The sequence below is a fragment of the Vipera ursinii genome (assembly GCF_947247035.1).
Source record: "Vipera ursinii genome assembly, chromosome: 7".
Taxonomy (NCBI): Eukaryota; Metazoa; Chordata; class Lepidosauria; order Squamata; family Viperidae; genus Vipera; species Vipera ursinii.
In genome coordinates this window covers 69,720,117-69,743,737 of record NC_139521.1, presented here as the reverse complement: position 1 = coordinate 69,743,737, position 23,621 = coordinate 69,720,117, and the positions used below count along the sequence as shown (strand labels likewise).

The following is a 23,621-nucleotide window of genomic DNA, read 5'->3' as shown; positions in this document are numbered from 1 at the left end:
CCTGGTGTCCAAAAGGTTGGGGACCTCTGGAGTAAAGGATAACTGTATAAACTACACAATTTGACAAATACCATAGATATTTTCTTTTCTCCCTTGAGTATGGAGATCTGCAATGTTCAGGCTCTTTGCAATTTCTAATTAATGGTTAATGGACCATTTTCAAGGAGCAAAATTGTTAGATGCAAAGAATCATGGTCATTCGTAAAGTTGCAGCCTGTAAGATTTATTCAAACCTACAAACAAGAATCTGGTCATCTTAATGGTCAGCGCTAAATTGACAAGAGGTAAGGGTCACCAGAATTCAAGGGAGACTGGACTTGGATGTCTTGTGGCAACGAAAGTACTCTGAACTGATAACACATTTAACTCTATCCCCTAACTTCGCTTGTCTTCTCCCACAAAAAAATTTAGTAATGTAAACTAGATTTGTCTATTTATGTAAAATTGAGATGGGGGAGTCTCTGGCAGTCAAGAAATAGACATGAAATGGTTCTTGTATCATTACTGTTTCATATTTTATTATTTCCTTAGATGGGTGTATCCTCTATATATTCCTTCTCCCCAAAAGAAATCTGGGTTCTGTTGAACTGAGAGTGTGATTGTCAGGCGCAAAACATCAGGACCATACATTAATTTTCTGCACAGAAGATTTATTCACGTTTAGGTAAAGGTAAAGGTTCCCCTGCACACGTGTGCTAGTCGTTTCCGACTCTAGGGGCTGGTGCTCATCTCCGTTTCAAAGCCGAAGAGCCAGTGCTTGTCCAAGGACGTCTCCGTGCTCATGTGGCCGGCATGACTAGATGCTAAAGGCACACAGAACACTGTTACCTTCCCACCGTGGTGGTCCCTGTTTTTCTACTTGCATTTTTACGTGCTTTCAAACTGCTAGGTTGGCAGAAGCTGGGACGAGTAACAGGTGCTCACTCTGTTACGTGGCACTCGGGATTCGACCTGCCAAACTGCCGACCTTCTGATCGACAGGCTCAGCGTCCTAACCCACTGAGCTACCGCATCCCTGTATTCATGTTTATATCTAGTCAATTAATGGTCAGCACTAAATTGGTACTAGATAAAGGTCAACAGATTCAAGGGGGGAATTGGGCTTGGATCGTTTGTAGCAATGTAAGAACTCTAAGCTAATGGCACGTTTAATTCTGCCCTCCATCTCTATCTGTTCTACAAAGGCATGCAACTGCCCAAACTTTCTATCGGTGTCTTCACAATTGTACTTTGCAATCCTTAAGTGAAAATATTAGTCTGCGTGTTGTACCTCAGATTGCACATGTTAAAAAGCTGAATCTAAAAGTCTAGGTGGGAGTGTAAAGAGTTATGGAACCTAGCAGCCATAAAATGTAATTTTAGCAGTAAAAGTAAACTGAAACTCATATTTTGGAAACTTTTGTGCCTCTTAAAGTGGAACTGTTTCTTCCTGCTTTCTGATTAACAGCTGTCCCTGGCCACAATTTAAATTTTTCAGGGTGCTATTTTCAGACCGCGGTTATTCCCCCTCCTGCCATGTCATGGTGACAACTGACAGATACCCCAGGCTATGAGGCCAGGAAAGGGTTGGGTTCCAGTAGAGAAACTGCTAGCTGCTGCAAGATGCTGATTGGGAAAGAGGAAAAATGACTTCTGCTTTGCACTTTCTTTCGGTTTTTAACAGTGGCTAATGAAAGGGTATTGCTTAACCCGCAACCACGCGTGGGTTAAGAATGCACAAAGAATTATATAGAATCATAGGGCTGGAAGGGACCTTGGAGGTCCTCTAGTCCAACGTCCTAACCAAGGCAGGAGTCCTTATACCATCCCAGGGAAATGGTTGTCCAATGTTTTCTTGAGAACTTCCAGTGATGGAGCACCTACAACTTCTGAAGGCAAAGCCGTTCCACTGGTTAATTGTTCTCACTGTCAGGAAATTTCTCCCAAGTTCTAGGTTGCTTCTCTCCTTGATTAGTTTCCATCCATTGTTTCTTGTCCTGCCTTCAGATGCTTTGGATAGGTTGATCCCCTCTTCTCTGTGACAGCCCTTCAAATATTGACTATCATGTCTCCCCAGCCTTCTCTTCATTAGGCTAAACATAACTAGCTTCCTTAGCTGTTCATTCTATGGTTTAGCCTCCAGATCTTCTATCATCTTTCTTGCTCTTCTCTGCACTGTTTACGTCTGCTTTGTATAGTGATGATCAGAACTAGATACTTATTGATGTGCTCATGCATAGCATTTAAATATCATTAATTCATCATGCTATGAAATACACAGTCCTTTTAAATTCAGCTCTTCGTCCCTAAATTACAGATCGAGAGAAGATAATTTGTGTGAAACCTGGAGCCTTAGTTGGGTCAGGAAAATAAGGCTTTCGTTAAGGGCATACTAATGCTTTACAAAATTCTATGTGAAATTCAGAATAGTGTTTAAAATTTGGATAATTGGATTGTGAATATTGTTGGGCTCTAAGAAATTAATAAGCTACTTCATAAATAAAAAAATGAATTCAAATGAGGTTTCCCTTGTAGATGAATTTTGTAGATTCTGTGGATAGATATAAAATTCTGAAGATAAGCTTTTTGGCTCTACAGATAGCCCTCAAGTTACAACAGTTCATTTAGGGACTGTTCAAAGTGTCAGTGGCATTGAAAAAAGTGACTTACAACCATTTGTCACACTTATGACCCTTGCAGTTTCCCTGTGGTCACATGATCTACAGACGCTTGGCTACTGACTCATATTTACAGTATGAAAGTTGCAGTGTCCTGGGGTCATGTGATCCCCTTTGGTAACCTTCTGTCAAGCAAATAACAACAACAACAACAACAACAACAACAATAATAACTACAACAACAGCAATAAAGTTGGAAGGGACCCTGGAGGTCATCTAATCCACCCCCCTGCTCAGACAGGAAGCCCTATATACCATTTCAGAAAAATGGATGTCCAATTTCTTCTTAAAGGAGGGGTCTTTAAGTTCACTAAATGAACTGTTGTTAAGTAGAGGTCTACCTGTATTCCGATAATGTTGGTTTAACAATGAGACGGGAGGAATATAAACTTCATAAATAATTGTAGGCTATGAACACAAATTGGAGGTTAAGAATTCAAGATGAATCCAAGTGGGTTATGTGAAAAGGTCACCCCCCCAACCAGCATTCAGAAAGGAAAGAGAAATTAATTTTCTCTTTGCATGCTATTAATACCCTGGTATGAGAACAGGATATTGGAGAATCTTTTCATGAGGTAATTTTTTTCTTTTTTTAAAAAAAAAGAACAGGGAAAACTGCAATTTTAGATTCACTTACCAGAAAGTAAATCTGACTGAATGTGGTGAGTTATTTGAGTAAATATTCAAGGGCTTTTCTGCGTATTTGCTGTCTGATGGATATATTTATTGGGGTGTAAGCAACATTCGAGGGGATGCGGTGGCTCAGTGGGTTAGGACGCTGAGCTTGTCGATCAGAAGGTCGGCAGTTTGGTGAGTCGAATCCCAAGTGCCGCGTAACAGAGTGAGCGCCTGTTACTCGTCCCAGCTTCTGCCAACCTAGCAGTTTGAAAGCACGTAAAAAATGCAAGTGGAAAAATAGGGACCACGACGGTGGGAAGATAACAGTGTTCTGTGCGCCTTTGGCGTCTAGTCATGCTGGCCACATGACCACGGAGACGTCCTCGGACAAGCGCTGGCTCTTCGGCTTTGAAACAGAGATGAGCACCGGCCCCTACAGTTGGAAATGACTAGCACACTTGTGAGGTGTTCTCACAATGAACCGTTAAAGGTGCTTCCAAGCAAAGGCATCACGCAGAGATGCAATCATATTAGCTTTATTCATGATAGATCAAAGAGAAAGAAATACTTGGCATGAAAGCATTCATGCCTGCATGTGAGAGAGAAATAAAATAAAACAAGCTAGCATTACATAACTAAAACAAGAGAAGGACTAAGAGCTAGGAGTAGAGGTAGAAGTTAGAAACTAGAGCTAGAAACTAGAACAAAGAGCAGCCCCTCGTGCAGAGGTATTTATGGGGGGTCTTCGTCCCTCCCTGACCATAAAACTCTCTCGCCAATGGGGCTGTCGGGGTCTGAGACCCTTGGCTCATCAGTGGAAGCAAAGAAGCCTCTTTGCCTCCATCTGATGACCCTTTTGGGGAACTGCCAATGGCTGGCACTAATCATCTAATAACGCATGTGCGGGGGAACCTTTACCTTTTTAAACAACATTCAGTGCTAATTTTAATTCCAGCTAATGTGTTGTAAAATGAAGCAAAACTCACGTAACAACTGTCTTGCTTAACACAGACATTTTGGGCTCAATCATGGTTGAAAGACGGGGACTACCTGTCTACTAGTTTGCTATTGCTACGAGGTAGCTAAAGAGCCTTTTCAAGAACTGTAAATGACCCAAGAAGTGGATGGAAGTGGCTTATTCTGCTCTGAAATTAGATCCATTAAGTATGAAGATCTGAACAGAGTATATAAATATTTCCCTTGGCATCCGTCAGTTGCCAGCCTTCAGCTTTTAAAAAGTGCTTTTTTTTTAAAGTACTGCAAAATAAAGTGCTAACCTTCAACAGTATATTTATTTCTGATAATGCCTTAACGGGTAGTCTTAGGAAATGAGAAGAATGGACAGCTGCTGCACAATACTTTATTTGGAAATGTGCCTCCTGCAAAAATAAGATTAATTGGCAAGGGAGAATTTTGTAACTGGCCTTGTCCATGCTCATCAGAGGTATTCATTGATCAAAAACATTGATATTCACAGCCCGACGATCTTGCTTCTCTCTTTACAGATAGATTATCATACTTTTTAAAGTGTTTCAGATTAACAATCACTCTCCTGATTTCTGGGTTGAGGCCTGGACATTTCTTTATTAATTAAACACATGGCACAACCTAGGAGAACAGACCCATCAGGACAAGAGTCAGCAATCCATCTGCATTTAAAAGATAAAGGCCACTCTTTCAAAGACAGCAAAGTCCACATTTTGGACAGAGAGGACTGCTGGTTTGAAAGAAGGGGTCAAAGAGGCCATCTATGTCAAAACTGAACAGCCCTCTCTCAACAGAAGGGGGTGGATATGACATCACCTATCTCCAGTTCACAACACAGTCCTTTCAGCAATTCCAAGAAGGCTCCACACCCATTTGCACTACTCAGGTGACCCTGAGGATACAGGTCAACCTCCAAATGGCCTCAACGATCTCTAAAAGGATGCAAACAACCAGCTGTCTCCAAGGAGTATAAATCCTTCCATTCCTCACCATCCAGAGCTGAAGAAGCTTCCTGGATGAGAAGTGACACGTCATCAAAGAAAAACAAGAAAGTCCAGTTGCCTGATGAAAAAAAAGCACCTCTGGGACAATCATGACTGAGAATCTCCATAGACCAGGGGTGGGCAACCTTGGCTCTTTTATGACTCGTGGACTTCAACTCCCAGAATTCCTGAGCCAGCATGGCTCAGCTTGGAAACCTCTCCTTTTCCCCTCAGCGTGGCTGGCTCAGGAATTCTGGGAGTTGAAGTCCCAAGGTTGCCTACCCCTACCATAGACACTATTTATTAATTAAACCAATTTGTATAGCCACCTACAACTTACACATAGGTGAGTCCAGGCAGTTTGCAATGTTTAAAAACCCATCATATAACAAAGATCTACAGGAACCCTCCCCCTACCCTCGCCCAGGGCAGTAACAATATAATCAAATCAGCCACTTGATTGACTCCATCTTCATTTGAGCTCCCCAGCCCCCCTGACAAAACCATGGGCCTTTCAGAAGAGCAACAGTCCTGGGGCCAATTGTACTTTGAGGTGAAGGATGTTCCATAAAGAAGGTGTCACCACCGAGAAGGCCCTTTTTTGTGGTCCAACCAAATAACAATAATAATAACAATAATAATAATAAAGTTGGAAGGGACCTTGGAGGTCCTTTAGTCCAACCCCCTGCTCAGGCAGGAAACCCTATACCATTTCAGACAAATGGCTGTCCAATTTCTTCTTAAAGCAGGGGTCTTCAAACTTGGCCCTTTTATGACTTGTGGACTTCAACTCCCAGAATTCCTCAGCCAGGCACACTGGCTGAGGAATTCTGGGAGTTGAAGTCCACAAGTCATAAAAGGGCCAAGTTTGAAAACCTCTGTCTTAAAGACTTCCAGTGTTGGAGCATTCACAGCTTCTGGAGGCAGGTTGTTCCACTGATTAATTGTTCTCACTGTCAGGAAGTTTCTCCTTAGTTCTAGATTGCTTCTCTCTTTGCTTAGTTTCCATCACTTTCTTCTTGTGTACATCCCTAATTGATGAGACCAGTAATATGCCCTGCCTTCCCATCCTGGTGGGCCAGGTAGATGTAATAGGGGAGAAGTGATCTTTCACATAGCCTGGCTCCAAGCCATGTAAAGTGTTTGGTGATTGTCTCAGCACTGACCAACCTTCTTTTACGATTAAGTGGGACTAGAACTCATGGCTTCCTGGTTTCCATAACTCAACAACTATTTACATTTATTAATATCTCAACATCACATAACTTGAGAGATGGGGTTCTAGGTCTAATGGTAGAGCCTAGAATAGATGCTATTGTACTTTTATCCACTTCAATTTGCCTAAGGATAAATTCTCAAGAGTTGTATTTAACAAATAGTTAAGTAGCAAGTGCTAAAAGAAATATAACTTCTTTGCTTAGTTATTAAGACCGTATCATTAGGAAGCTCATTAAGACTTGTTATACAACAGATTCTAACACTTAACAGTTAATTGCAGGGACTTGCCAATAAGACTCCTTGTTCTTTTGTTTTATCTTGTCTCTTCTTTACCCACTTATCAGAAGCAGCAGAAATGATTTATTAGCCTATCTCTTTGCCTTAGCATGAAAGTCTTTCTTATCATCTGAATCCTGATGTTCAGCCAATAATATATTCCCCACACCAGCAATGTATTGGTCTCAAAATGACTTTGGAAGTGGAATGTCATATGATGTTGTTGTTGTTAGTTGCGAAGTCGTGTCGCGACCCTATGGACAACGTTCCTCCAGGCCTTCCTGTCCTCTATCATCTTCTGGAGTCCATTTAGGCTCACGCTGACTGCTTCAGTGACTCCATCCAGCCACCTCATTCTCTGTTGTCCCCTTCTTCTATTGCCCTCAATCTTTCCCAGGATTAGGCTCTTCTCCAGTGCGTCCTTCCTTCTCATTAGATGGCCAAAGTATTTGAGTTTCAACTTCAGGATCTGGCCTTCTAAAGAGCAGTCAGGGTTGATCTCCTCTAGGACTGACCAGTTTGATTGCCTTGCGGTCCAAGGAACTCGCAGGAGTCTTCTCCAGCACCATAGTTCAAAGGCCTCAATTCTTTGGCGCTCAGCCTTTCTTATGGTCCAACTTTCAACTGGGAAGACCATAGCCTTGACTATACGCACTTTTGTTGGCAGGGTGATGTCTCTGCTTTTTAGTGTGCTGTCTAGGTCACATGATACTGACTGTATATAAGTCATGGAATTGAGGGCTAGTTTGGTCTAGTGTAGGGGTAAGCAACCTTGGCTCTTTTATGACTTGTGGACTTCAACTCCCAGAATTCCTGAGGCAGCACGGCTCAGCTTGGAAACTCTCCCCTTCCCCTCAGCATAGCTGGCTCAGGAATTCTGGCAGTTGAAGTCCACAAGTCATAAAAGAGCCAAGGTTGTCTACCCCTGGTCTAGTGGTTAAGGCACCGGACTAGAAAAAATGAGATCATGAGTTCTAGTCCCACTTCGTCATGAAAGCCGGTTGGTTGACATTGGGCCAATCACCAGGAGACTGAAAGTTCTAGTCCAGGGGAGTCAAACTGCTGGCCCGCGAACCGGATGCATCATCGGGAAGCCACACCCACTCCATTTCCGGCAATGGTGAAAAAGCTCAGATACGCTGTGTGACATCACGTGACGTCACGAGTTTGACACGTCTGTTCTAGTCCCACTTTAGGCATGAAACCCGGCTGGGTGATCTTGGGCCAGTCACACTTTCTCAGTCCAGCTCAACTCACAGGGTTGTTGCTGTGGGGAAAATAGGAGGGCAAAAAGTGCGCTGCATATGTTTGCTGTCTCAAGTTATTTGTAACAATGCAGGTAGTCCTCGATCACAACTGAGACCAAAATTTCTGTTCCTAAGTGAAACATTTGTTAAGTGAGTTTTGCCCCATTTTACGATCTTTCTTGCCACAAGTTAAGTGAATCACTGCAGTTGTTAAGTTAGTAACATGGTCATCGGTATTCCACAGCCAGCCAAGGTTGAGAAACAACACTGTATCAAGGTGGAGGGAGAATCTTGCAGTTGAAGACTCAAGTGAGAAGACTCCAATTTTTGGAGGGTATTAGAGAGGATTAGATGAGAAAGGTGCAGAATCTAAGATGCCCAGGAGAGAGTTGTTTCCCCCTCTTCCCATCCCCCCTAAGTGGGCTCAAAAATGAAAGTACTGAGAGGAATTGCATGAATCAGGGGTGGAAGAAATGAAACAGATAAAGACATTCCAAAAAGCTGTGTTTGGAGTTGTCTATTTTATTTTTATTTATTACATTTTTATGCCGGCCCATCTCCCCTACAAGGTGACTCTGGGCAGCTATAAATTTCAATGTGTAATTTGTTAAGCCACTCTTATCCACTGAATTGGAAATAGGTCGAATTATTTAACTAAAAGCACCACACCAGCAAACATTTTAATCTCAAGTACAGCACAGAGGTATCTTGTAACTTCCTGTCCTTTTTCCCCACCATCCAATGATATTCCCCTTTTTTTGTTAATGCCTTTAGGAGGAAGGAAGGAAGGAAGGAAGGAAGGAAGGAAGGAAGGAAGGAAGGAAGGAAGGAGCAAATTTCTTTCTAAAGGTTTAGTTTCTGTATTAAGTAACCAGCATTCTTGATTTATTACTTTCCAACATGTTGAGTTCCCACAGATTCATAATAGTAATTGCAACTCTCCCAGTTCAGACTCTTCGCTGTGATTAAAAGAAACCCCACAGCAATCCACAAAACTCTTGGTTCACACGCTCTCATTAATTGACGAGACCTGTTTTAGCAGGATATACAGGGGCCTGGAATCCCCAGGTGTTTACACAATCACCTGTTCTGTTTATTGTTTCTAAGGAGACAATCAGGAAGTTAATGGGCTAAGTAAGAAGAAATTCTCAGGGGTCTTTGGCCAGGGCTGCTGTATAAAGTTAGAAACTGTGTGAGAATTGCAAGTTAAATCAGTTTATGAGCACAATTCACTCCTCTCTGTGCAAGGCAAAAGGGCAACCTTTCAGCTATTGAGGGCCCTCAAGAACGATCTGTTGGGGGCTGCATGGTGGATACAGTTAAAGCAAAGAGAGGCCATTATCTTTCTACCCATTTCATTAATCATGCTTTATAGCATCTTCTGGCATCACCTAGCCATCTTGGAAGCAATATAAACTCTGTCCTAGTTAAAGCTCTGTTGAAACAATGGTTGGAGGATGCCAGAAGATGCTATCAATTACTGTACAGGTAATCTTTCAGTTTGTCAGAGAGATCTTTTTGCAGCCATGCTGTTTTTTCTTCAATTTCTTGTTTTTCTTTTTCAGTGGTATTGTGCTGGACTGGGCTTTTATAATTGCATTTTTCAGGGTTTCCCACACTTCTTGAGTTCGTTAAAGTCAATTGTCTGTTGCTCATCAAGATGTTTGTTGAGTGAATTTTGTTCCATTTTAGGTCCTTTCTTGCTACATTTGTTAAGTGAATCACTGTAGTTGTTACATTAATAACATGGCTGTTATGTGAATCTGGCTTCCCCCTTGATTTTGCTTGTTGGAAGTTTTTGCATTTTCCCCCCCCTCTACCTGGGAAATGACTATACCTGTCATCCCGTTCTCCCTTTTTCAAGGACACAAGCTGAAACTACTATAATTGATGACTGTAGATGGCTTTAAAGATAAATGTTGTGTGTTATGTGTTCTGTAGCTTTATTTAGCCGATACCTGCTTTAACCAGTGGTGATGTAGTTCCACAGATGACTTCTCAGGGACTGCTGGAGCCAGCCAAGAAATGATATTAAAATTTCTGCCATTTTCCAGAAAAACAGGGAAATTTGATGATGAAATCCTTTATTTATATCCCTGATGACTTTTCTGATGGCTTTCAAGAGCTAATTTTTCAAGATAAATACTTCTAGACGGTAGTTGAAACTGAACTATTTTCTCTAGGCAGAATTTAATATCTGGGCTTTGAGCATTTCCACTAGTTTGTTCACTTCAGCTTTTCTTTGTGTAACAGATCTAAGAAGGTTATCAGTGTGAGAATTGGTTGCAGTTATTTTTTCATCACTCAGGGGTATCAAACTTGGCAACTTGAACATTTGTGTATTTCAACTCCCAGAATTCCTCAGCCAACCATGAAGAGATTTTCTCGGATGTTGACTGAGGAATTCTGTGAGTTGAAGTCCACAAGTCTTAAAATTGCCAAGTTTGTAGATCCCTGAGTGATGAAAAAATAACTGCAACCAATTCTGTATGAGACAATTGGTAAATGAGAACTACTGGTAAAAATAATTCTTCCCAGTCTGATTTTTTTGTAGACCAGTCAAGGTCTGCCTTTTTCTTTAAGGTGCTTCATTCCTCATTATTCTCCAAAGCATCAGAGGGCAGGACAAGAAACAATGGTTGGAAACTGATCAAAGAGAGAAGCAACCTGGAATTAAGGAGAAACTTCTTGACAGTGAGGACAATCAACTAGTGGAACAGCTTGCCTTCAGAGATTGTGGGCGCTCCATCACTGGAGATTTTTAAGAGTCTAGACCAGGGGTGTCAAACTCAATTTCATTGAGGGCCGCATCAGCATTGTGGTTGCCCTCAGGGGGCCGGGTGTGTGTGGCCAGGGTGGGTGTGGCCTACTGGATGGGCGTGGCTAGAGTGTGTATGGCCTAGTGCAGGGGTAGGCAACCTCGGCTCTTTTATGACTCTTGGACTTCAACTCCCAGAATTCCTGAGTCAGCTATGCTGAGGGGAAAGGGAAAGGTTTCCAAGCTGAGCCATGATGGCTCAGGAATTCTGGGAGTTGAAGTCCACGAGTCATAAAAGAGCCGGGTAGGCAACCTCAGCTCTTTTATGACTCGTGGACTTCAACTCCCAGAATTCCTGAGTCAGCTATGCTGAGGGGAAAGGGTTTCCAAGCTGAGCCATGCTGGCTCAGGAATTCTGGGAGGAAGTCCACGAGTCATAAAAGAGCCGAGGTTGCCTACCCCTGGCCTAGTGGGTGGGCATGGCCAGCTCTACATCCTTCGCATCAAGGGTGCCTATGAGGGCCTGGGCAGGAGTGGGACAGATCTGAGGGTCTCTGGCAGGAGGAGGGTCTCTGGGCCAGGGCCAAGGCAGTGGGGGCCGTTCCCTCACTGTTTCCAGGATGACTTCGCGGGCCGCATGAAACCACTTGTCTGGTCTAGACAGTCATTGTCTGAGATGGTATAGATTCTCCTGCTTGAGCAGGGGGCTGGACTAGAAGACCTCCAAGGTACCTTCCAGGTCTATTTCTATTCATTAGTTCCTGTGCATTTCCTTTGTTTTCCCAGATAGATCCTTACATCCATTCCATTCTTCCTCATTTATCTTCTCTAACATCACCAGAAAACTTTTCTATTTTTGCTTCTTTCTTCCTCCCTCCCTGACGGTACCATCATATTTCTGATACTACAATAATCAAAGCAATAGTGAACAGGTTGTTCTTTCATTCCTACCATCCGGAAAATTATTAAGTACATCATCCCCACAATCTATTAAGAAAGTAAAAAAAAATCAGGTGAGTTGAGCAATGCTTGTTCTTGGCAAACCCTTGCGGTTTTCTGAAAATTACTGTAATGTTTTCAAGGTGCATATATAAACTGATAATGAATTTTTTTTAATCTGTTGTAGAAGTTTCCAGGGAATTGATATTAGGCTGATTAGTTTGTAGCTGCAAGATTCCACTCCTCCTTGCCCCTCCCTTTAAGACAGGGACACTTGTTTTCCTTCAGTTAGCTAATTCTCCAAACTTTCTCAAAGACAATGTGTAAGACTTTGGCCAGACCATCAGTAAATGTAGTTCCTTTACTTCCAATTACTCGTTCAGCGACAGTTCAAAGTGACAACGGTACTGAAAATAATGACTTAATGACAGTCCTTGACTTACAACTGTTGCCTCCCCACAATCATGTGATCAAAATTTGGCCCCTTGGCATGTATTCATGACAATTGCAGCATCCAAGATCACCATTTGTGACCTTCCTAGCTGGCTTCCACCAAAGTCAATGACTACACAATTCACTTAGCAACTGCTGTGATTTGCTTAACAACCCTGGCAAAAAGCTCATAAAATTGGGTGCAACTCACTTACCCAACCACCTTGCTTAGCCACAGAAATTCTGGTCCAATTGTGGTTAGAAGTTGAGGGCTACCTGTATTAGACAAACACCAAACGTCATTTTGGGAATTAAGACATGTAGTGGCCTGCACACTTAACAGATTTTTAGTCTGAATCATACTTGTTAACACAAGAGTTTCAAAGGATTTCTACCATACCGTGAATCACCCTTATATTATCAGCTATTCTCTGTAAAGATCCATTTTCCTATTATTCCAACTTTCAGAACAGAAAAGACTTTTGAAACCACTTAAAGAGTTTGTGTGGGATCATAAAGTTGCAGGCAATACCTCAGATAATAATAATAATAAATAATAAAACCTTTATTGTCAAAGTACAACATGTGTACATTGAGATTAGCTGAGCCTCCCCCTGTGCTCTCTCCCCCCAACACAGTGACAACAAACCCTCCATCCCACCACACTATGTGAACCAACTGACTCTAGTTTATTTATGGCAGGAACATTCAACATTCAGAAAACATCTGCCTAAAAGGTGCAGTCCCAACCAATGGATTGGTTATTCCATTTTGCATGTTCTTTCGAACACAGCTAGTCCTCAAGTAACAAGTGTTATGTATGCAGGCACCAGCATAGCAACAGCCACCAGGGGGCTTTGGCCTGGACGGTTTTGGCAGGAAACCTAGTTTCGGCGGGAAACCTAGGGCCAACCCCATTCTGTCCGCCTACCTGGCTAGGTATTTAAGGAGGCCAGGTAACCCTCATTCTCCAGTACGCTACCCCCCCCAATAAAGAGCTGAACACGTACTCTGGCTGGCCTCTCTTCCTTGCGTCGGACCGACTACATTACAGTGGCGACCCACTATATTACAACAACTATTGGTTTAGTAACAGTTTGAAGTTGCAATGCACTGAAAAAAGTGACTTGTGACCAGTTTTCACACTTACAACCACCACAGCATCCCCACGGTGTGGTCATGTGATCAAAATTTGGGGACTTGGCAACTGGCATGTATTTATGATGGTTGCAATATCCTGGGATCAGATGATCACCATTTGTAACCTTCCCAGCTGGTTTCTGACAAGCAAAGTCAGGGGGGGGGGGAAGCCAAATTTGCTTAACAGTATGATTCACTTAACTATAGCAAAAAGGTCATAAAACAGGAGCATGACTCACTTTAACAACTGCCTTGTTTATCAATAGAAATTTTGGGCTCAATTTTGCTAGTAAGTCGAGGGCTATCTGTAACTCTGTACTATTCATGCAGGAAGTTTTCACAGAGCTATCCTTGGTCCAGCCAGTTCTGCAAATCTATTTTGCATGCATATAAAGTGTTGCTTAATCATCCAATTTTGGCACTAAAACCCAAACAGATGTTGCACAAATCTTGCCCCAAGAAAGGCAGAGCTTCAGTCTTGAGTCTTTTCCAGCTTGGTGCTCTCCAGATGCAAGGAGCATGCATGTTTTATTCATTTAGTATCCTGAGCTGAGGCAATATGCACAAATCTCATCTTTGTCCCACCCCCCCCACCCCCTCTTATAACCAGGTTGGATTCAGAGTCCCACACCACGCAGGGAGCCAAGCATAGACTTGAGCCAAGTGTCCTCCCAGGAAGCAGCTCAACCCTTTAAGACAGCGTTTTCCAACCTTAGGAACTTGAAGATGCGTGGACTTCAACTCCCAGAATTCCCCAGCCAGCTATGGGGAATTGAATTCTGGGAGTTGAAGTCCACGCATCTTCAAGTTCCTAAGGTTGGGAAACGCTGCTTTAAGACACAGTGGGGAAAATGATGGGAACTGCAGTGCCCTTGCATGGTGGTGGTGGTGGTGGGGGAAGAGACGATGGGAACTGCAGTTCCCTTGCACGGGGGAGGACGATTGGAACTGCTGTCCCTTTGCACGGGGGGAAACTGATGGGAACTGCAGTCCTCTTGCACGGGGAAAGGCAACGGGAACTGCAGTCGTCTTGCACGGGGAAAGACAAGGGGAACTGCAGTCCCCTTGCACGGGGGGGGGGGAAATCAAGTGGCGGGAGCTCCAGTCGTTATGCAGACACACATTTCCCCCCCCCCCCAAGAAGCGCAGCAACCACACGTAACTCCCACCGCAGCAGCGGAGGAAGCACCCGCCCCGCCCTTACAGTCCTTCTCGAGCCCCTCTAGCACGCGCGCTCTTCTGGGCACGCCAACCTCACTTCCGGCAGCGGGAGGAGGAAGAAGAGGCAAAAAAAGGGGGACGACGAGGAAGGTTAGCGGGGAGGCAGAATCAGCAGCGCGCTTGCGCGAACTTTCCTCAAGTTGGAGACACGCCTTTCCTCCCCCCCCTCCCACTCCCCGCCAATCCCTCTGGCACAACCTACAAAAGGACACGCCCACCCTTCCCCTCGCTTGGCCCCACCCTTACACCCCCATACACACACACCCCCTCCCTCCCTCCCTCCCTCCCGCCCATCCTCCTCGGCTCGCGAGCGAGAGCCTTTTAGGCCGCGTCGTGCGCGCGCGCGCGCGCGCCCGCCTGCCTCAGCGGAACGCCGGCGCCCTTAATCTGGGCCGCGGCGCGCGCCCGGCCGAGGTTGGCGGGGAGTGGAGGGGGGGGCGTTTCCTTTTCCCTCAGCGCCCGAGAGGCGGTCCGGGCGGGAGGCGGCGCTGCTGCTGCTGCTGCTGGTTGGGAGCGAGGGCGGCCGCCGCCGGGCTCGGACTTGGGCTGGGCTTCCCTGGCAGGGCCCTTCCGCTCTCGGCATGTGAGGCGAGGAGCGGCTGCAGGCTGCCGAAGGGGCGGCGGTCGCCTCGGGCTTCCCTGCGCGGGGACGGGCGTGCGAGCCCCCCCCCCCCCCGGCGCGGTCCCAGCCCCTCAGGGAAGGGCGGGTAGGCAGGCGGCGTCTCCTCCTCCTCCTCCTCCTCTTCTTCGTCCTCCTCCTCTCCGCCCGGTCGCTTCCTCGCGTCCCTCCGGTCTCGACGCGCTTCTCGCCCGCCATGAAGAAGTTTTCTCGGATGCCCAAGTCGGACGGCACCGGCGGCAGCAACGGCGGCGTCGGCGGGGCATTGTCGTCGTCGTCGGGCGCCGTGGCGGGCTCGCTGGCGGTGGGCAGCAGCAGGGTCTTCGCCGTGGGGCGCTTCCAGGTCACGGCGGAGGAGGTGCTGGCCGAAGGTGAGAGCGGGCGGCGGGGCCTGGAGCAGCCCCGGCGCCGCTTCCCTTCCCGGGCTTGGCGTTTCGGCAGAGCCGAAGGGACTCCCGGCCAGTGACAGGCGGGCGGGGCGGGGTCCTTCCCTTACCCCGCTTCTTCTAGGGGTGCTCGAGGGGCGCAGAAGTGGCCGACCTGGTGCTTCCCTGCCGTCCGACTCCTGCTTTTCTAACCCCGAGAAAACCCGGGACTGCTGGGCACAAGCCTTTGGCTCCCTCCCTCCCCCCCGAAGGGTTGGTTGGTTGTGTGTTTGTGTGTGTGTGTGTGTGTGTGTAGCTGGGGAGCGAGCAAAGCCAGGCATTTGGGGGAACCTGCGTGGGTTGTGGGGTTCAAGGAGCGCGCGGGGGGGGGAGCCGTTCCCGAAGGGGAATGATGCGAATCAGAAGGCAGCGGAAGGGACCTTGGAGGTCTTCTAGTCCAGCCCCCTCCCTGCTCGAGCAGGAGACCCCTCGATGTTCCGTTTCACATTCCGACTGAATCCCATCCTATCTCGATTACGGCACAGGTGCAAAATTGAAATATTGGTTCTTGATTGTCATATTTGAGGAGGGGGGTGGTGGTGTCTGTGCTTCCTGCGAGGGAAATTGGTTCTCAGGACGTAAAGATGGTCATTTTGGAAGGGGAGGAAGGGGAAATGAGGAGGAAAAAAAATATACATATATATTATTATGGTAAATCACACGGTCAACCGGATGTTTAGATTGGATTTGGCATTTTTATCCACTTAGGTTATGAAGGACCCGAGATAGGTAGTTTATTATATTCAATTTTTATGCCATCTGTCTGTTACAAAGCAGTGGATGTATGTAATGCTCCTGTCTCCTGTTTTCCCCATAGGAAACACCTGTGAGGTGGGTTGGGCTGAGAGAGAGTGACTGGCCCAAAGTCACCCTTAAGCCTGTCAATCAAATAAAAGCTTGTCTTCTTTTTGTTTGACACGGTCAGAGGACGTCAAGATACATTTTAATGGTTTGCATCCATCCATCCTGTGAGCCTCTGTACATTAGGGTTAAGGGTGTTGCAAATCCATTGGTAATCGGCTCAAGATTCTAGGTGCATAACTTAATTATTGTTGAGGGTGGTTATAATGAATGAACCTTTAGTATCAAAGTACAACATGTATACAGTGAGATTGGCTGAGCCTCCCTTCGTGCCCCCCACCACAACTCACAGTGACAACAAACCCCATCATCTTGTTATACCATGTGAGCTAATTGCACAACACACCGACCTCACAAGTCAATCATACATAGAGTTAGTTCCCGTTCAGGAGCCTGACAGCCCATGGGTAGAAGCTGTTCTTCAGCCTGCTGGTGAGGCTGGCTATACTTCTATATCTCCTACCCAATATATGAGTATAGGGTCTGTTTCTCCCAGAATGGCATATAGAGATGGAGATACAAGATAGCAAATTAAGCATTGGAGATAGGCATGTGAAAATATAGTTAAGTAAAATGACTGAATTTTATCAGCTGTTTGCATTCTAAAGTTAAGAAACTCATGTTCAGGATTCATCTAAAGGCTGCTCATTAAGATGGTCAAACACCGAATAACAGAAAGATTATATACTTACGGGCCTGTCCCTTCCAGAAAGGCCCTTGTCATACTGCATTTGTATGTATAAATAATTTTATACAATAATTTAGAGGGCATTCCACTGTCACTGTAAAAAATCTGTGCAGGAACGGTAACATAAGAACAAGCCATATATTAACAACACTGTGAACCTGTCCTGAAAGCAGGTTTGTTACTAATACAATTAGTTCAGAAGAAGTGTTACATGTTCAGATTTCCCAGCTTCTGAATGCTCGCATGCTGCACTAATTTAAATTTCCAAGCCATCTTCAAAGGCAGATTTACATGAAATACATTATAATTGTCCTGTTTGGCTGAAAACAATTCCTACTGTTGAACTTTTGCATGTTTAAAATAAAAGTCTATGTTTGGTGGAAAGGGGATTCCTGCCCTAGGTTAAAGTGGCATTCAAAACAAATTTAGTATTTTTAAGGAAACAGCATGAGTTTATATGGGTGTAGTTGAATGCAAAGGATAAGTAATTTTTCCCCCTTGTTTATGAGTTTCACTAATGACTGTTTTCCACTCATGTTTGTAGTTAAAATAATGAAAGGAATTGTCCTGAAAGAACAGGCCGCCTCTTTCCATAAATAAAAATGTGACAGATTGCCTCCAGTTTGTAGCGTGATTGATACATCTGTAAAATAACTGGGAGTTTTAAGGAATTGTAAAAACTACAGTCCCAAATTTGATGCTCTTCAAGTGTCAGAAGTACCTTATTTTTGTTTTTGTTGAAACAGAATAAGGCAGCCTTCAACTTTGGAAAGTTTTGCATACAGCACTTGTAGATGATTACTGATGTAAAGCTGAGAGTGGGAAAAAGATGTACAAGCTGATTTGTGGGCATAGGTTAATGATATATTTGATTAAAAAAAAGAAGGGGGGGTAGAGAGAAAGAAGATGTCTTCCAGTCGGATACATTGTGCCTGGATTTGTTTCTCCAATGAGAAGTTATAGTTTTGGTTAATCAGTGCTTTCACATAATACTTTTGAGTAAGATAACAAATAGACTAGAAGATAATGAACTTAAGTTATACTTAGTCTGAATGCAGCATTCTATGCTAGTTATAAGAAATACTACCAATCAAAACTGAGTATAACTTAAGTGGTATATTTTCACCAGTATGCCACAAGCAGAACCCAAACCCAATTTATTGAATTGTCCTTGCACTTTTCTACGCAAGCTAAGTGTTGCCTGCATCCTGCTAACAAAGTATGTGCAGTGTACATAGTTATTTATTTAGAAAGCCTGATAGAGGCTGTGTCTGAATCTATTGGTGCCATTGGACCTGCTGGAATTAGATAATCTTTTTTAATAGAATAAATGTGTTATCTTAGGTAGCCTGCCCTGCTCCAACTTTGAACCTTGTTTGTGTTTGTGTGTGTGTGTGTGTGTGTGTGTGTGTGTGCATGTGCCTTTGAGTCAATGTTGGTGCCTTGTGACTTCTTGGACAAATCTTGGCAAGATTTCAGAAATGGCTTGCTATTGCCTTCTTCCTAGGGTTGAGAGAGAGCTATTGGCTCAAGGTCACCCTTGATAGCTATTTGCTTAGAGTAGAACTAGAACTCACGCTATCTAGTCTGGTGTCTTAGCCAGCACATCACACTGCTCAATAGCATGTTTATTTTCCCTCTTTCGATCACGTCCAATATTTGGAAACTGCACGGACAAGTTCTTGCAGTTTTCTTGGCAAGGTTTTTTTTAGAAGTGGTTTTCCATTGCTTCCTTTCCAAGGCTGAGATAAAGAGATTGGCCCAAGATCACCCAGTTTTGTGACTAAGGTGGACTAGAACTCATGGTCTCCTAATTTCTAGCTGGATGCCTTAATCACTATACCAAACTGACCGAAGAACCCTTTGGAACTGTTGAATTAATGTCGGACCAATCCCATTTTTTCAGCTCTGCTTGCCTCAAGAGTGATAGCTAATGGGAAATAAAATGAAAGAGGAAACAGTCTTAAGCTCTTGGGGTAAAGGCAGGATATGAATGTCTGTAATCCATAAGTAGTTGTACGGTATATTTGAGAAGGCATATATTGAGAAGAAGCTGTCAGTAGCTGTTTGTTTAGGGATACCAAGAAGACAGTTGCCTTATATGTTTAAGGCGATTGCCCCCATATCTTTCTCAGGCTTGCTGTTTGAAAAAAAAAAGACATGTATTATTGACCTGAGTGATAAGGAACTGAATGACCGTTCGTGCATTTTAGAGCATTTGTTTGCCAAGCTGGAACGTAACAGGCCAGGGTAAACTGGTTCAGCAGCGTGTATATGAATTCAGTTACCTAAATTGACCTTGGGACAATCTCTCAGCCCAACTCACCTCACAGGATTGTTGTGAGGATAACAGGGGGAGGAAGGTGTGTTGGATATATTCAACGCTTTTGAGTTTATAAGAGTAACAAAAGTGAGATATAAATAAATAAAATTAAAAAACACAAGAGGAAATTAAATACGCTGGATGGAAGGTGTTTAGCTACACACGACAGTAAATACAACCCAGTTGAGTCAACCTTGCAAGCCCTTAAGTGGCAAATATTATTTACACAAAGGAAAGTACTTTTGCTATGTACACATTAATGTATCTTATGTACATCTGAATAATTTCCGTATTACACTGTACACAGTTTTGCAGTTGCATTAGTGAGTTTGATGTTATCAGTCATGGGAAATGGAAAGTTGCCGATAAGTAAAGTGTGTGGTTTTCAGTCCTAAAGGCAAAAGCTTTGCGGTGTTGTATCTCACTAAAATAGTGTATTTCTGTGATTCCTAAGCAGTGCTACCGATAACGACAAAAGCAACAATAAGACACAACGGTGGTGGTAGCGTTGAAAGGACGAACATTTCTCCTGTTGTGGGGGACTTTTTGCTCTGCCTTCTAGAAGCTCGAGCTGTAGCCTCTGTCGTCCCTGATCAGCTGGTTGGGGTGATGGGATTGGAGCTCTTCCCTTCCCTTGGAAGCAAGACAGTTGAGGGGAACGCTGTTGTGGAAGTCTCCGAGGCACGGCAGCTGACCAGACAAGATAGCCCTTGAGAAATGGTGTGCTTTATCTTTGCATGTACCTCATTGAGTGAAAATGTCCCAAGGGGCATTTGGCTCGGCTTTCCATCTTCCTGGGTTCATTTCCCTTCCACCAAGTTTCTGCTTGGCAGCTTTGGGATTATTGCATGCACACACACACACACACACACGCACACACACACATATAAAAGCAGGGAGGGGGAAGGCAAGGAGGATGGAGCAAGCATCGGGAAGAGAACGAGTTGAAAGAGGGAGGGAGAGAGAGAGAGAGAAGTCAAAAGAAAAAAGGAGAAAGAGATGCTATTGTGGAAAGTGAGAATTCACCACTTGCTATCCTGTGGGAATTTCTTGCTTATCTAGATCCCCTTGTCAGTCCTGCTGCTAGATTCAGCTTACGTAGACCAATAGCTTTGGCAATCCTCCTGGAGTAAAATGGATTTTAGAACAGGCCTTCTAATCCAGAGGAGCAAGCTAAGGGGTGTGTGTGTGTGTCTGATCTGGGGTACGTGTGTGTGTGTGTGTGTGTGTGTGTACTTCTGGAAGCTGGATTTGGATGCCCTTTGCCATAGGAGGAAGGTAAAGGTGCATCCAAGGCACGTGAACAATGTGACAACTTATATGGCTTAGCAGAGAGAAACGGCAGTGAGAGCAGTGTCAGACTAGACCAGGGGTAGGCAACCTTGGCTCTTTTATGACTCATGGACTTCAACTCCCAGAATTCCTGAATTCTGGGAGTTGAAGTCCACGAGTCATAAAAGAGCCAAGGTTGCCTCCTCCTGGACTACACAGCCACAGAGATGCTATTGAAGAAACAACGGTGACAGCTTCCAAACAAGAGTCCAGCATTCTGGTAGAATCGTGTTTCCTGACCTTATCATGAAGGGCTGTGGAGGAAGAGCCTGCAGTGTTGTGGCAGGAAGGAAGATGGGACTTCTGAAATGTTGGATATCTGGCTTTCTACTAAAATGGGAGACTGAAGTGTCCTGGCTGTAGCAAATGCTTCCAGATACCTTGAATCCTTTTATTAGCAGCAGTAGCTGCCAAGCCGTAGTGGTAGAAATAGCCAAACGAACATGCCATTTTTGCCAGTAGCTATTCAGAGCGATGTGTTTGGCACCAGGGTTCTTCTCAGAGGTGCCTTTGAGAAAGCACGTTGTCTGAACACTAGTCTGGGCTTCTGTGTGGCCTGTCCCCTGTCCTTTCTGTGTTCTCCACAAGTTAGAACTCCTGTGCTCTCTGCTCGCTCATCCTTGGACCCTCAGGCCACCCAGAAATTTTGCTATAACACCCAAGAGTATTGTGGTCCGTTGTTCTCAGCACAAAACTGAATATAATTGGGACCCACCTTAAATGGATTTTTAATGGTATCAGAAAAAAAACTGGATTAAAATAATAGCGACACATGGTTTTTCCTAACAGACTAATGTATTTGATTTTTTCCAGTTTTTCCCCCACTCTGTTCTTTGTTTATAAAAGGCAATTTTTTGGGATCCAAAGCATTGTACTACATTGTACTTCAGGGGTCACACTGCGCGTTCTTTACGCGAGCAAAATAAGTTTGCCCTTTTGGATGGGATTTAATCTTTGCAAAAATCACAGATATAGATACCTTTCTTGGTGATTCCAGGAGTGAAATATAAATCCTGGAATGAATCCTTAGGGGTTCTTAAGCAGTAGATAGGAAACTCAGATAGGAAGGGTAGAAATGTACTGACAAATATAGGCATTTAAGGATTATGGGGACTGAAGTTCAGTGTATCTGGAGAACAAGCTTGACAGGCCGGCTATAGCTTTCCAGTTTGTATAAAGAATTATTCTGCTAATGTTGGCTGCTACGGTCACTGCAAGTTTCGTAACCTGTCAGCAACATGAGCTGATAACAATAGTGAAAGCTTAGCAGCACTGCATTTCATATTGATCTGGTTGGAAGCTGATACTCAGATATTTAGATAGGCTTATTGATAAGTTGATGATATTTGCATATTGCAGTTTAATGTTATTTTGGGGTAGATAAGGGTTAATTTGATATTCCAAAAATTAATACTCAGCAGACACTATAAATATAAAGGCAACATCGGATGCAATTAGTTCTTTGAGATCAAAGCATCTCTTTGTGTATATTTAGCTAAGGAAACAGGTTTAAATCTTCCCCAGGGTGCCATATCTTTTCACATTGCTTCATGGTCTACAATACTATTTTTAGGAGGGCGTAATAGGCATAATATCTATTTTCCTTATCATTGATGGGTAAATTTATATAGGGAAATGATTTTAAATTTGAAAGAAATGGCAGACCCAATCTATTTATCTCACTTCTTGCAATTGCTTGTTTGAAAAAATTTTTTTTTGCAATATAAAATGTATGATTTATCAAGAAGAAAAAGCTCTTAATGCAAAGTGTCTATTTAACATGACTGTATTATTCCAAGGCACTGGCTGGATTTGTCTCTTTCTAATGATAAAAAATACAGCCTAGGAAATTTTAGGCTTATTTGGTCAATCTCCTTTCCTCCTTAGGAAATGTATTTATTCATTTTACAATGTTTATACGCTGCCCATACTTCGGGTAATTCAAAATAATAAAAACTTCACTTACACAATATAAATAAAAAATTACTTTAGGAATTAAATTTTCAGTCCTGTTTTGGGTGATTTAGCATTATGCATGAATTAAACCCCAACCACCAGTGCTGAAGAGGATGAAATTGACCAGTTCTATGAAGCCCTACAGCACCTTATAGAACTAACACCAAAAAATGATGTCCTTATCATCATGGGGGATTGGAATGCTAAAGTAGGAAGCCAAAAGATAACTGGAATAACAGGCAAGTTTGGCCTTGGAGTACAAAATGAAGCAGGGCACAGGCTGATAGAATTTTGTCAAGAGAATACGATGGTCATAGCAAACACTCTTTTCCAACAACCCAAGAGACGGCTCTACACATGGACATCACCAGACGGTCAACACAGAAATCAGATTGACTATATGCTCTGCAGCCAAAGATGGAGAAGCTCTATACAGTCGGTAAAAACAAGACCAGGAGCTGACTGTGGCTCAGACCATGAGCTTCTCCTTGCAAAGTTTAGGCTTAAACTGAAGAAAGTAGGGAAAAGCACTAGGCCACTCAGGTATGAATTAAATCATATCCCTATTGAATATACAGTAGAGGTGACAAATAGATTTAAGGAATTAGATCTGATAGACAGAGTGCCTGAAGAACTATGGACAGAGGTTCGCGACATTGTACAACAGGTAGCAACCAAAACCATCCCAAAGAAAAAGAAATGCAAGAAAGCAAAATGGCTGTCTGAGGAAGCTTTGCAAATAGCTGAGGAAAGGAGGAAAGCGAAAGGCAAGGGAGAAAAACATAGATATGCCCAATTGAATGCAGAATTCCAGAGAATAGCTAGAAGAGATAAGAATGCCTTCTTAAATGAACAGTGCAAAGAAATAGAAGAAAACAATAGAATAGGGAGGACCAGAGATCTTTTCAAGAAAATTGGAGAGATGAAGGGAACATTCCATG

General features: G+C 43.7%; 1 protein-coding gene across 2 annotated transcripts in view; it reads left to right on the top strand.

Annotated features, from left to right (window-relative positions):
- Positions 1-15,003: 15,003 nt before the first annotated feature.
- Positions 15,004-23,621, top strand: part of BMP2K (BMP2 inducible kinase) — a 69,084-nt gene continuing 60,466 nt past the window's right edge. For both annotated transcript variants that reach the window (XM_083367127.1, XM_083367126.1), the window contains exon 1: positions 15,004-15,466. In XM_083367127.1, the coding sequence (XP_083223253.1) occupies positions 15,292-15,466 (175 nt within the window). In that variant the 5' untranslated portion in view covers positions 15,004-15,291. The remainder of the gene's footprint in view (positions 15,467-23,621) is intronic.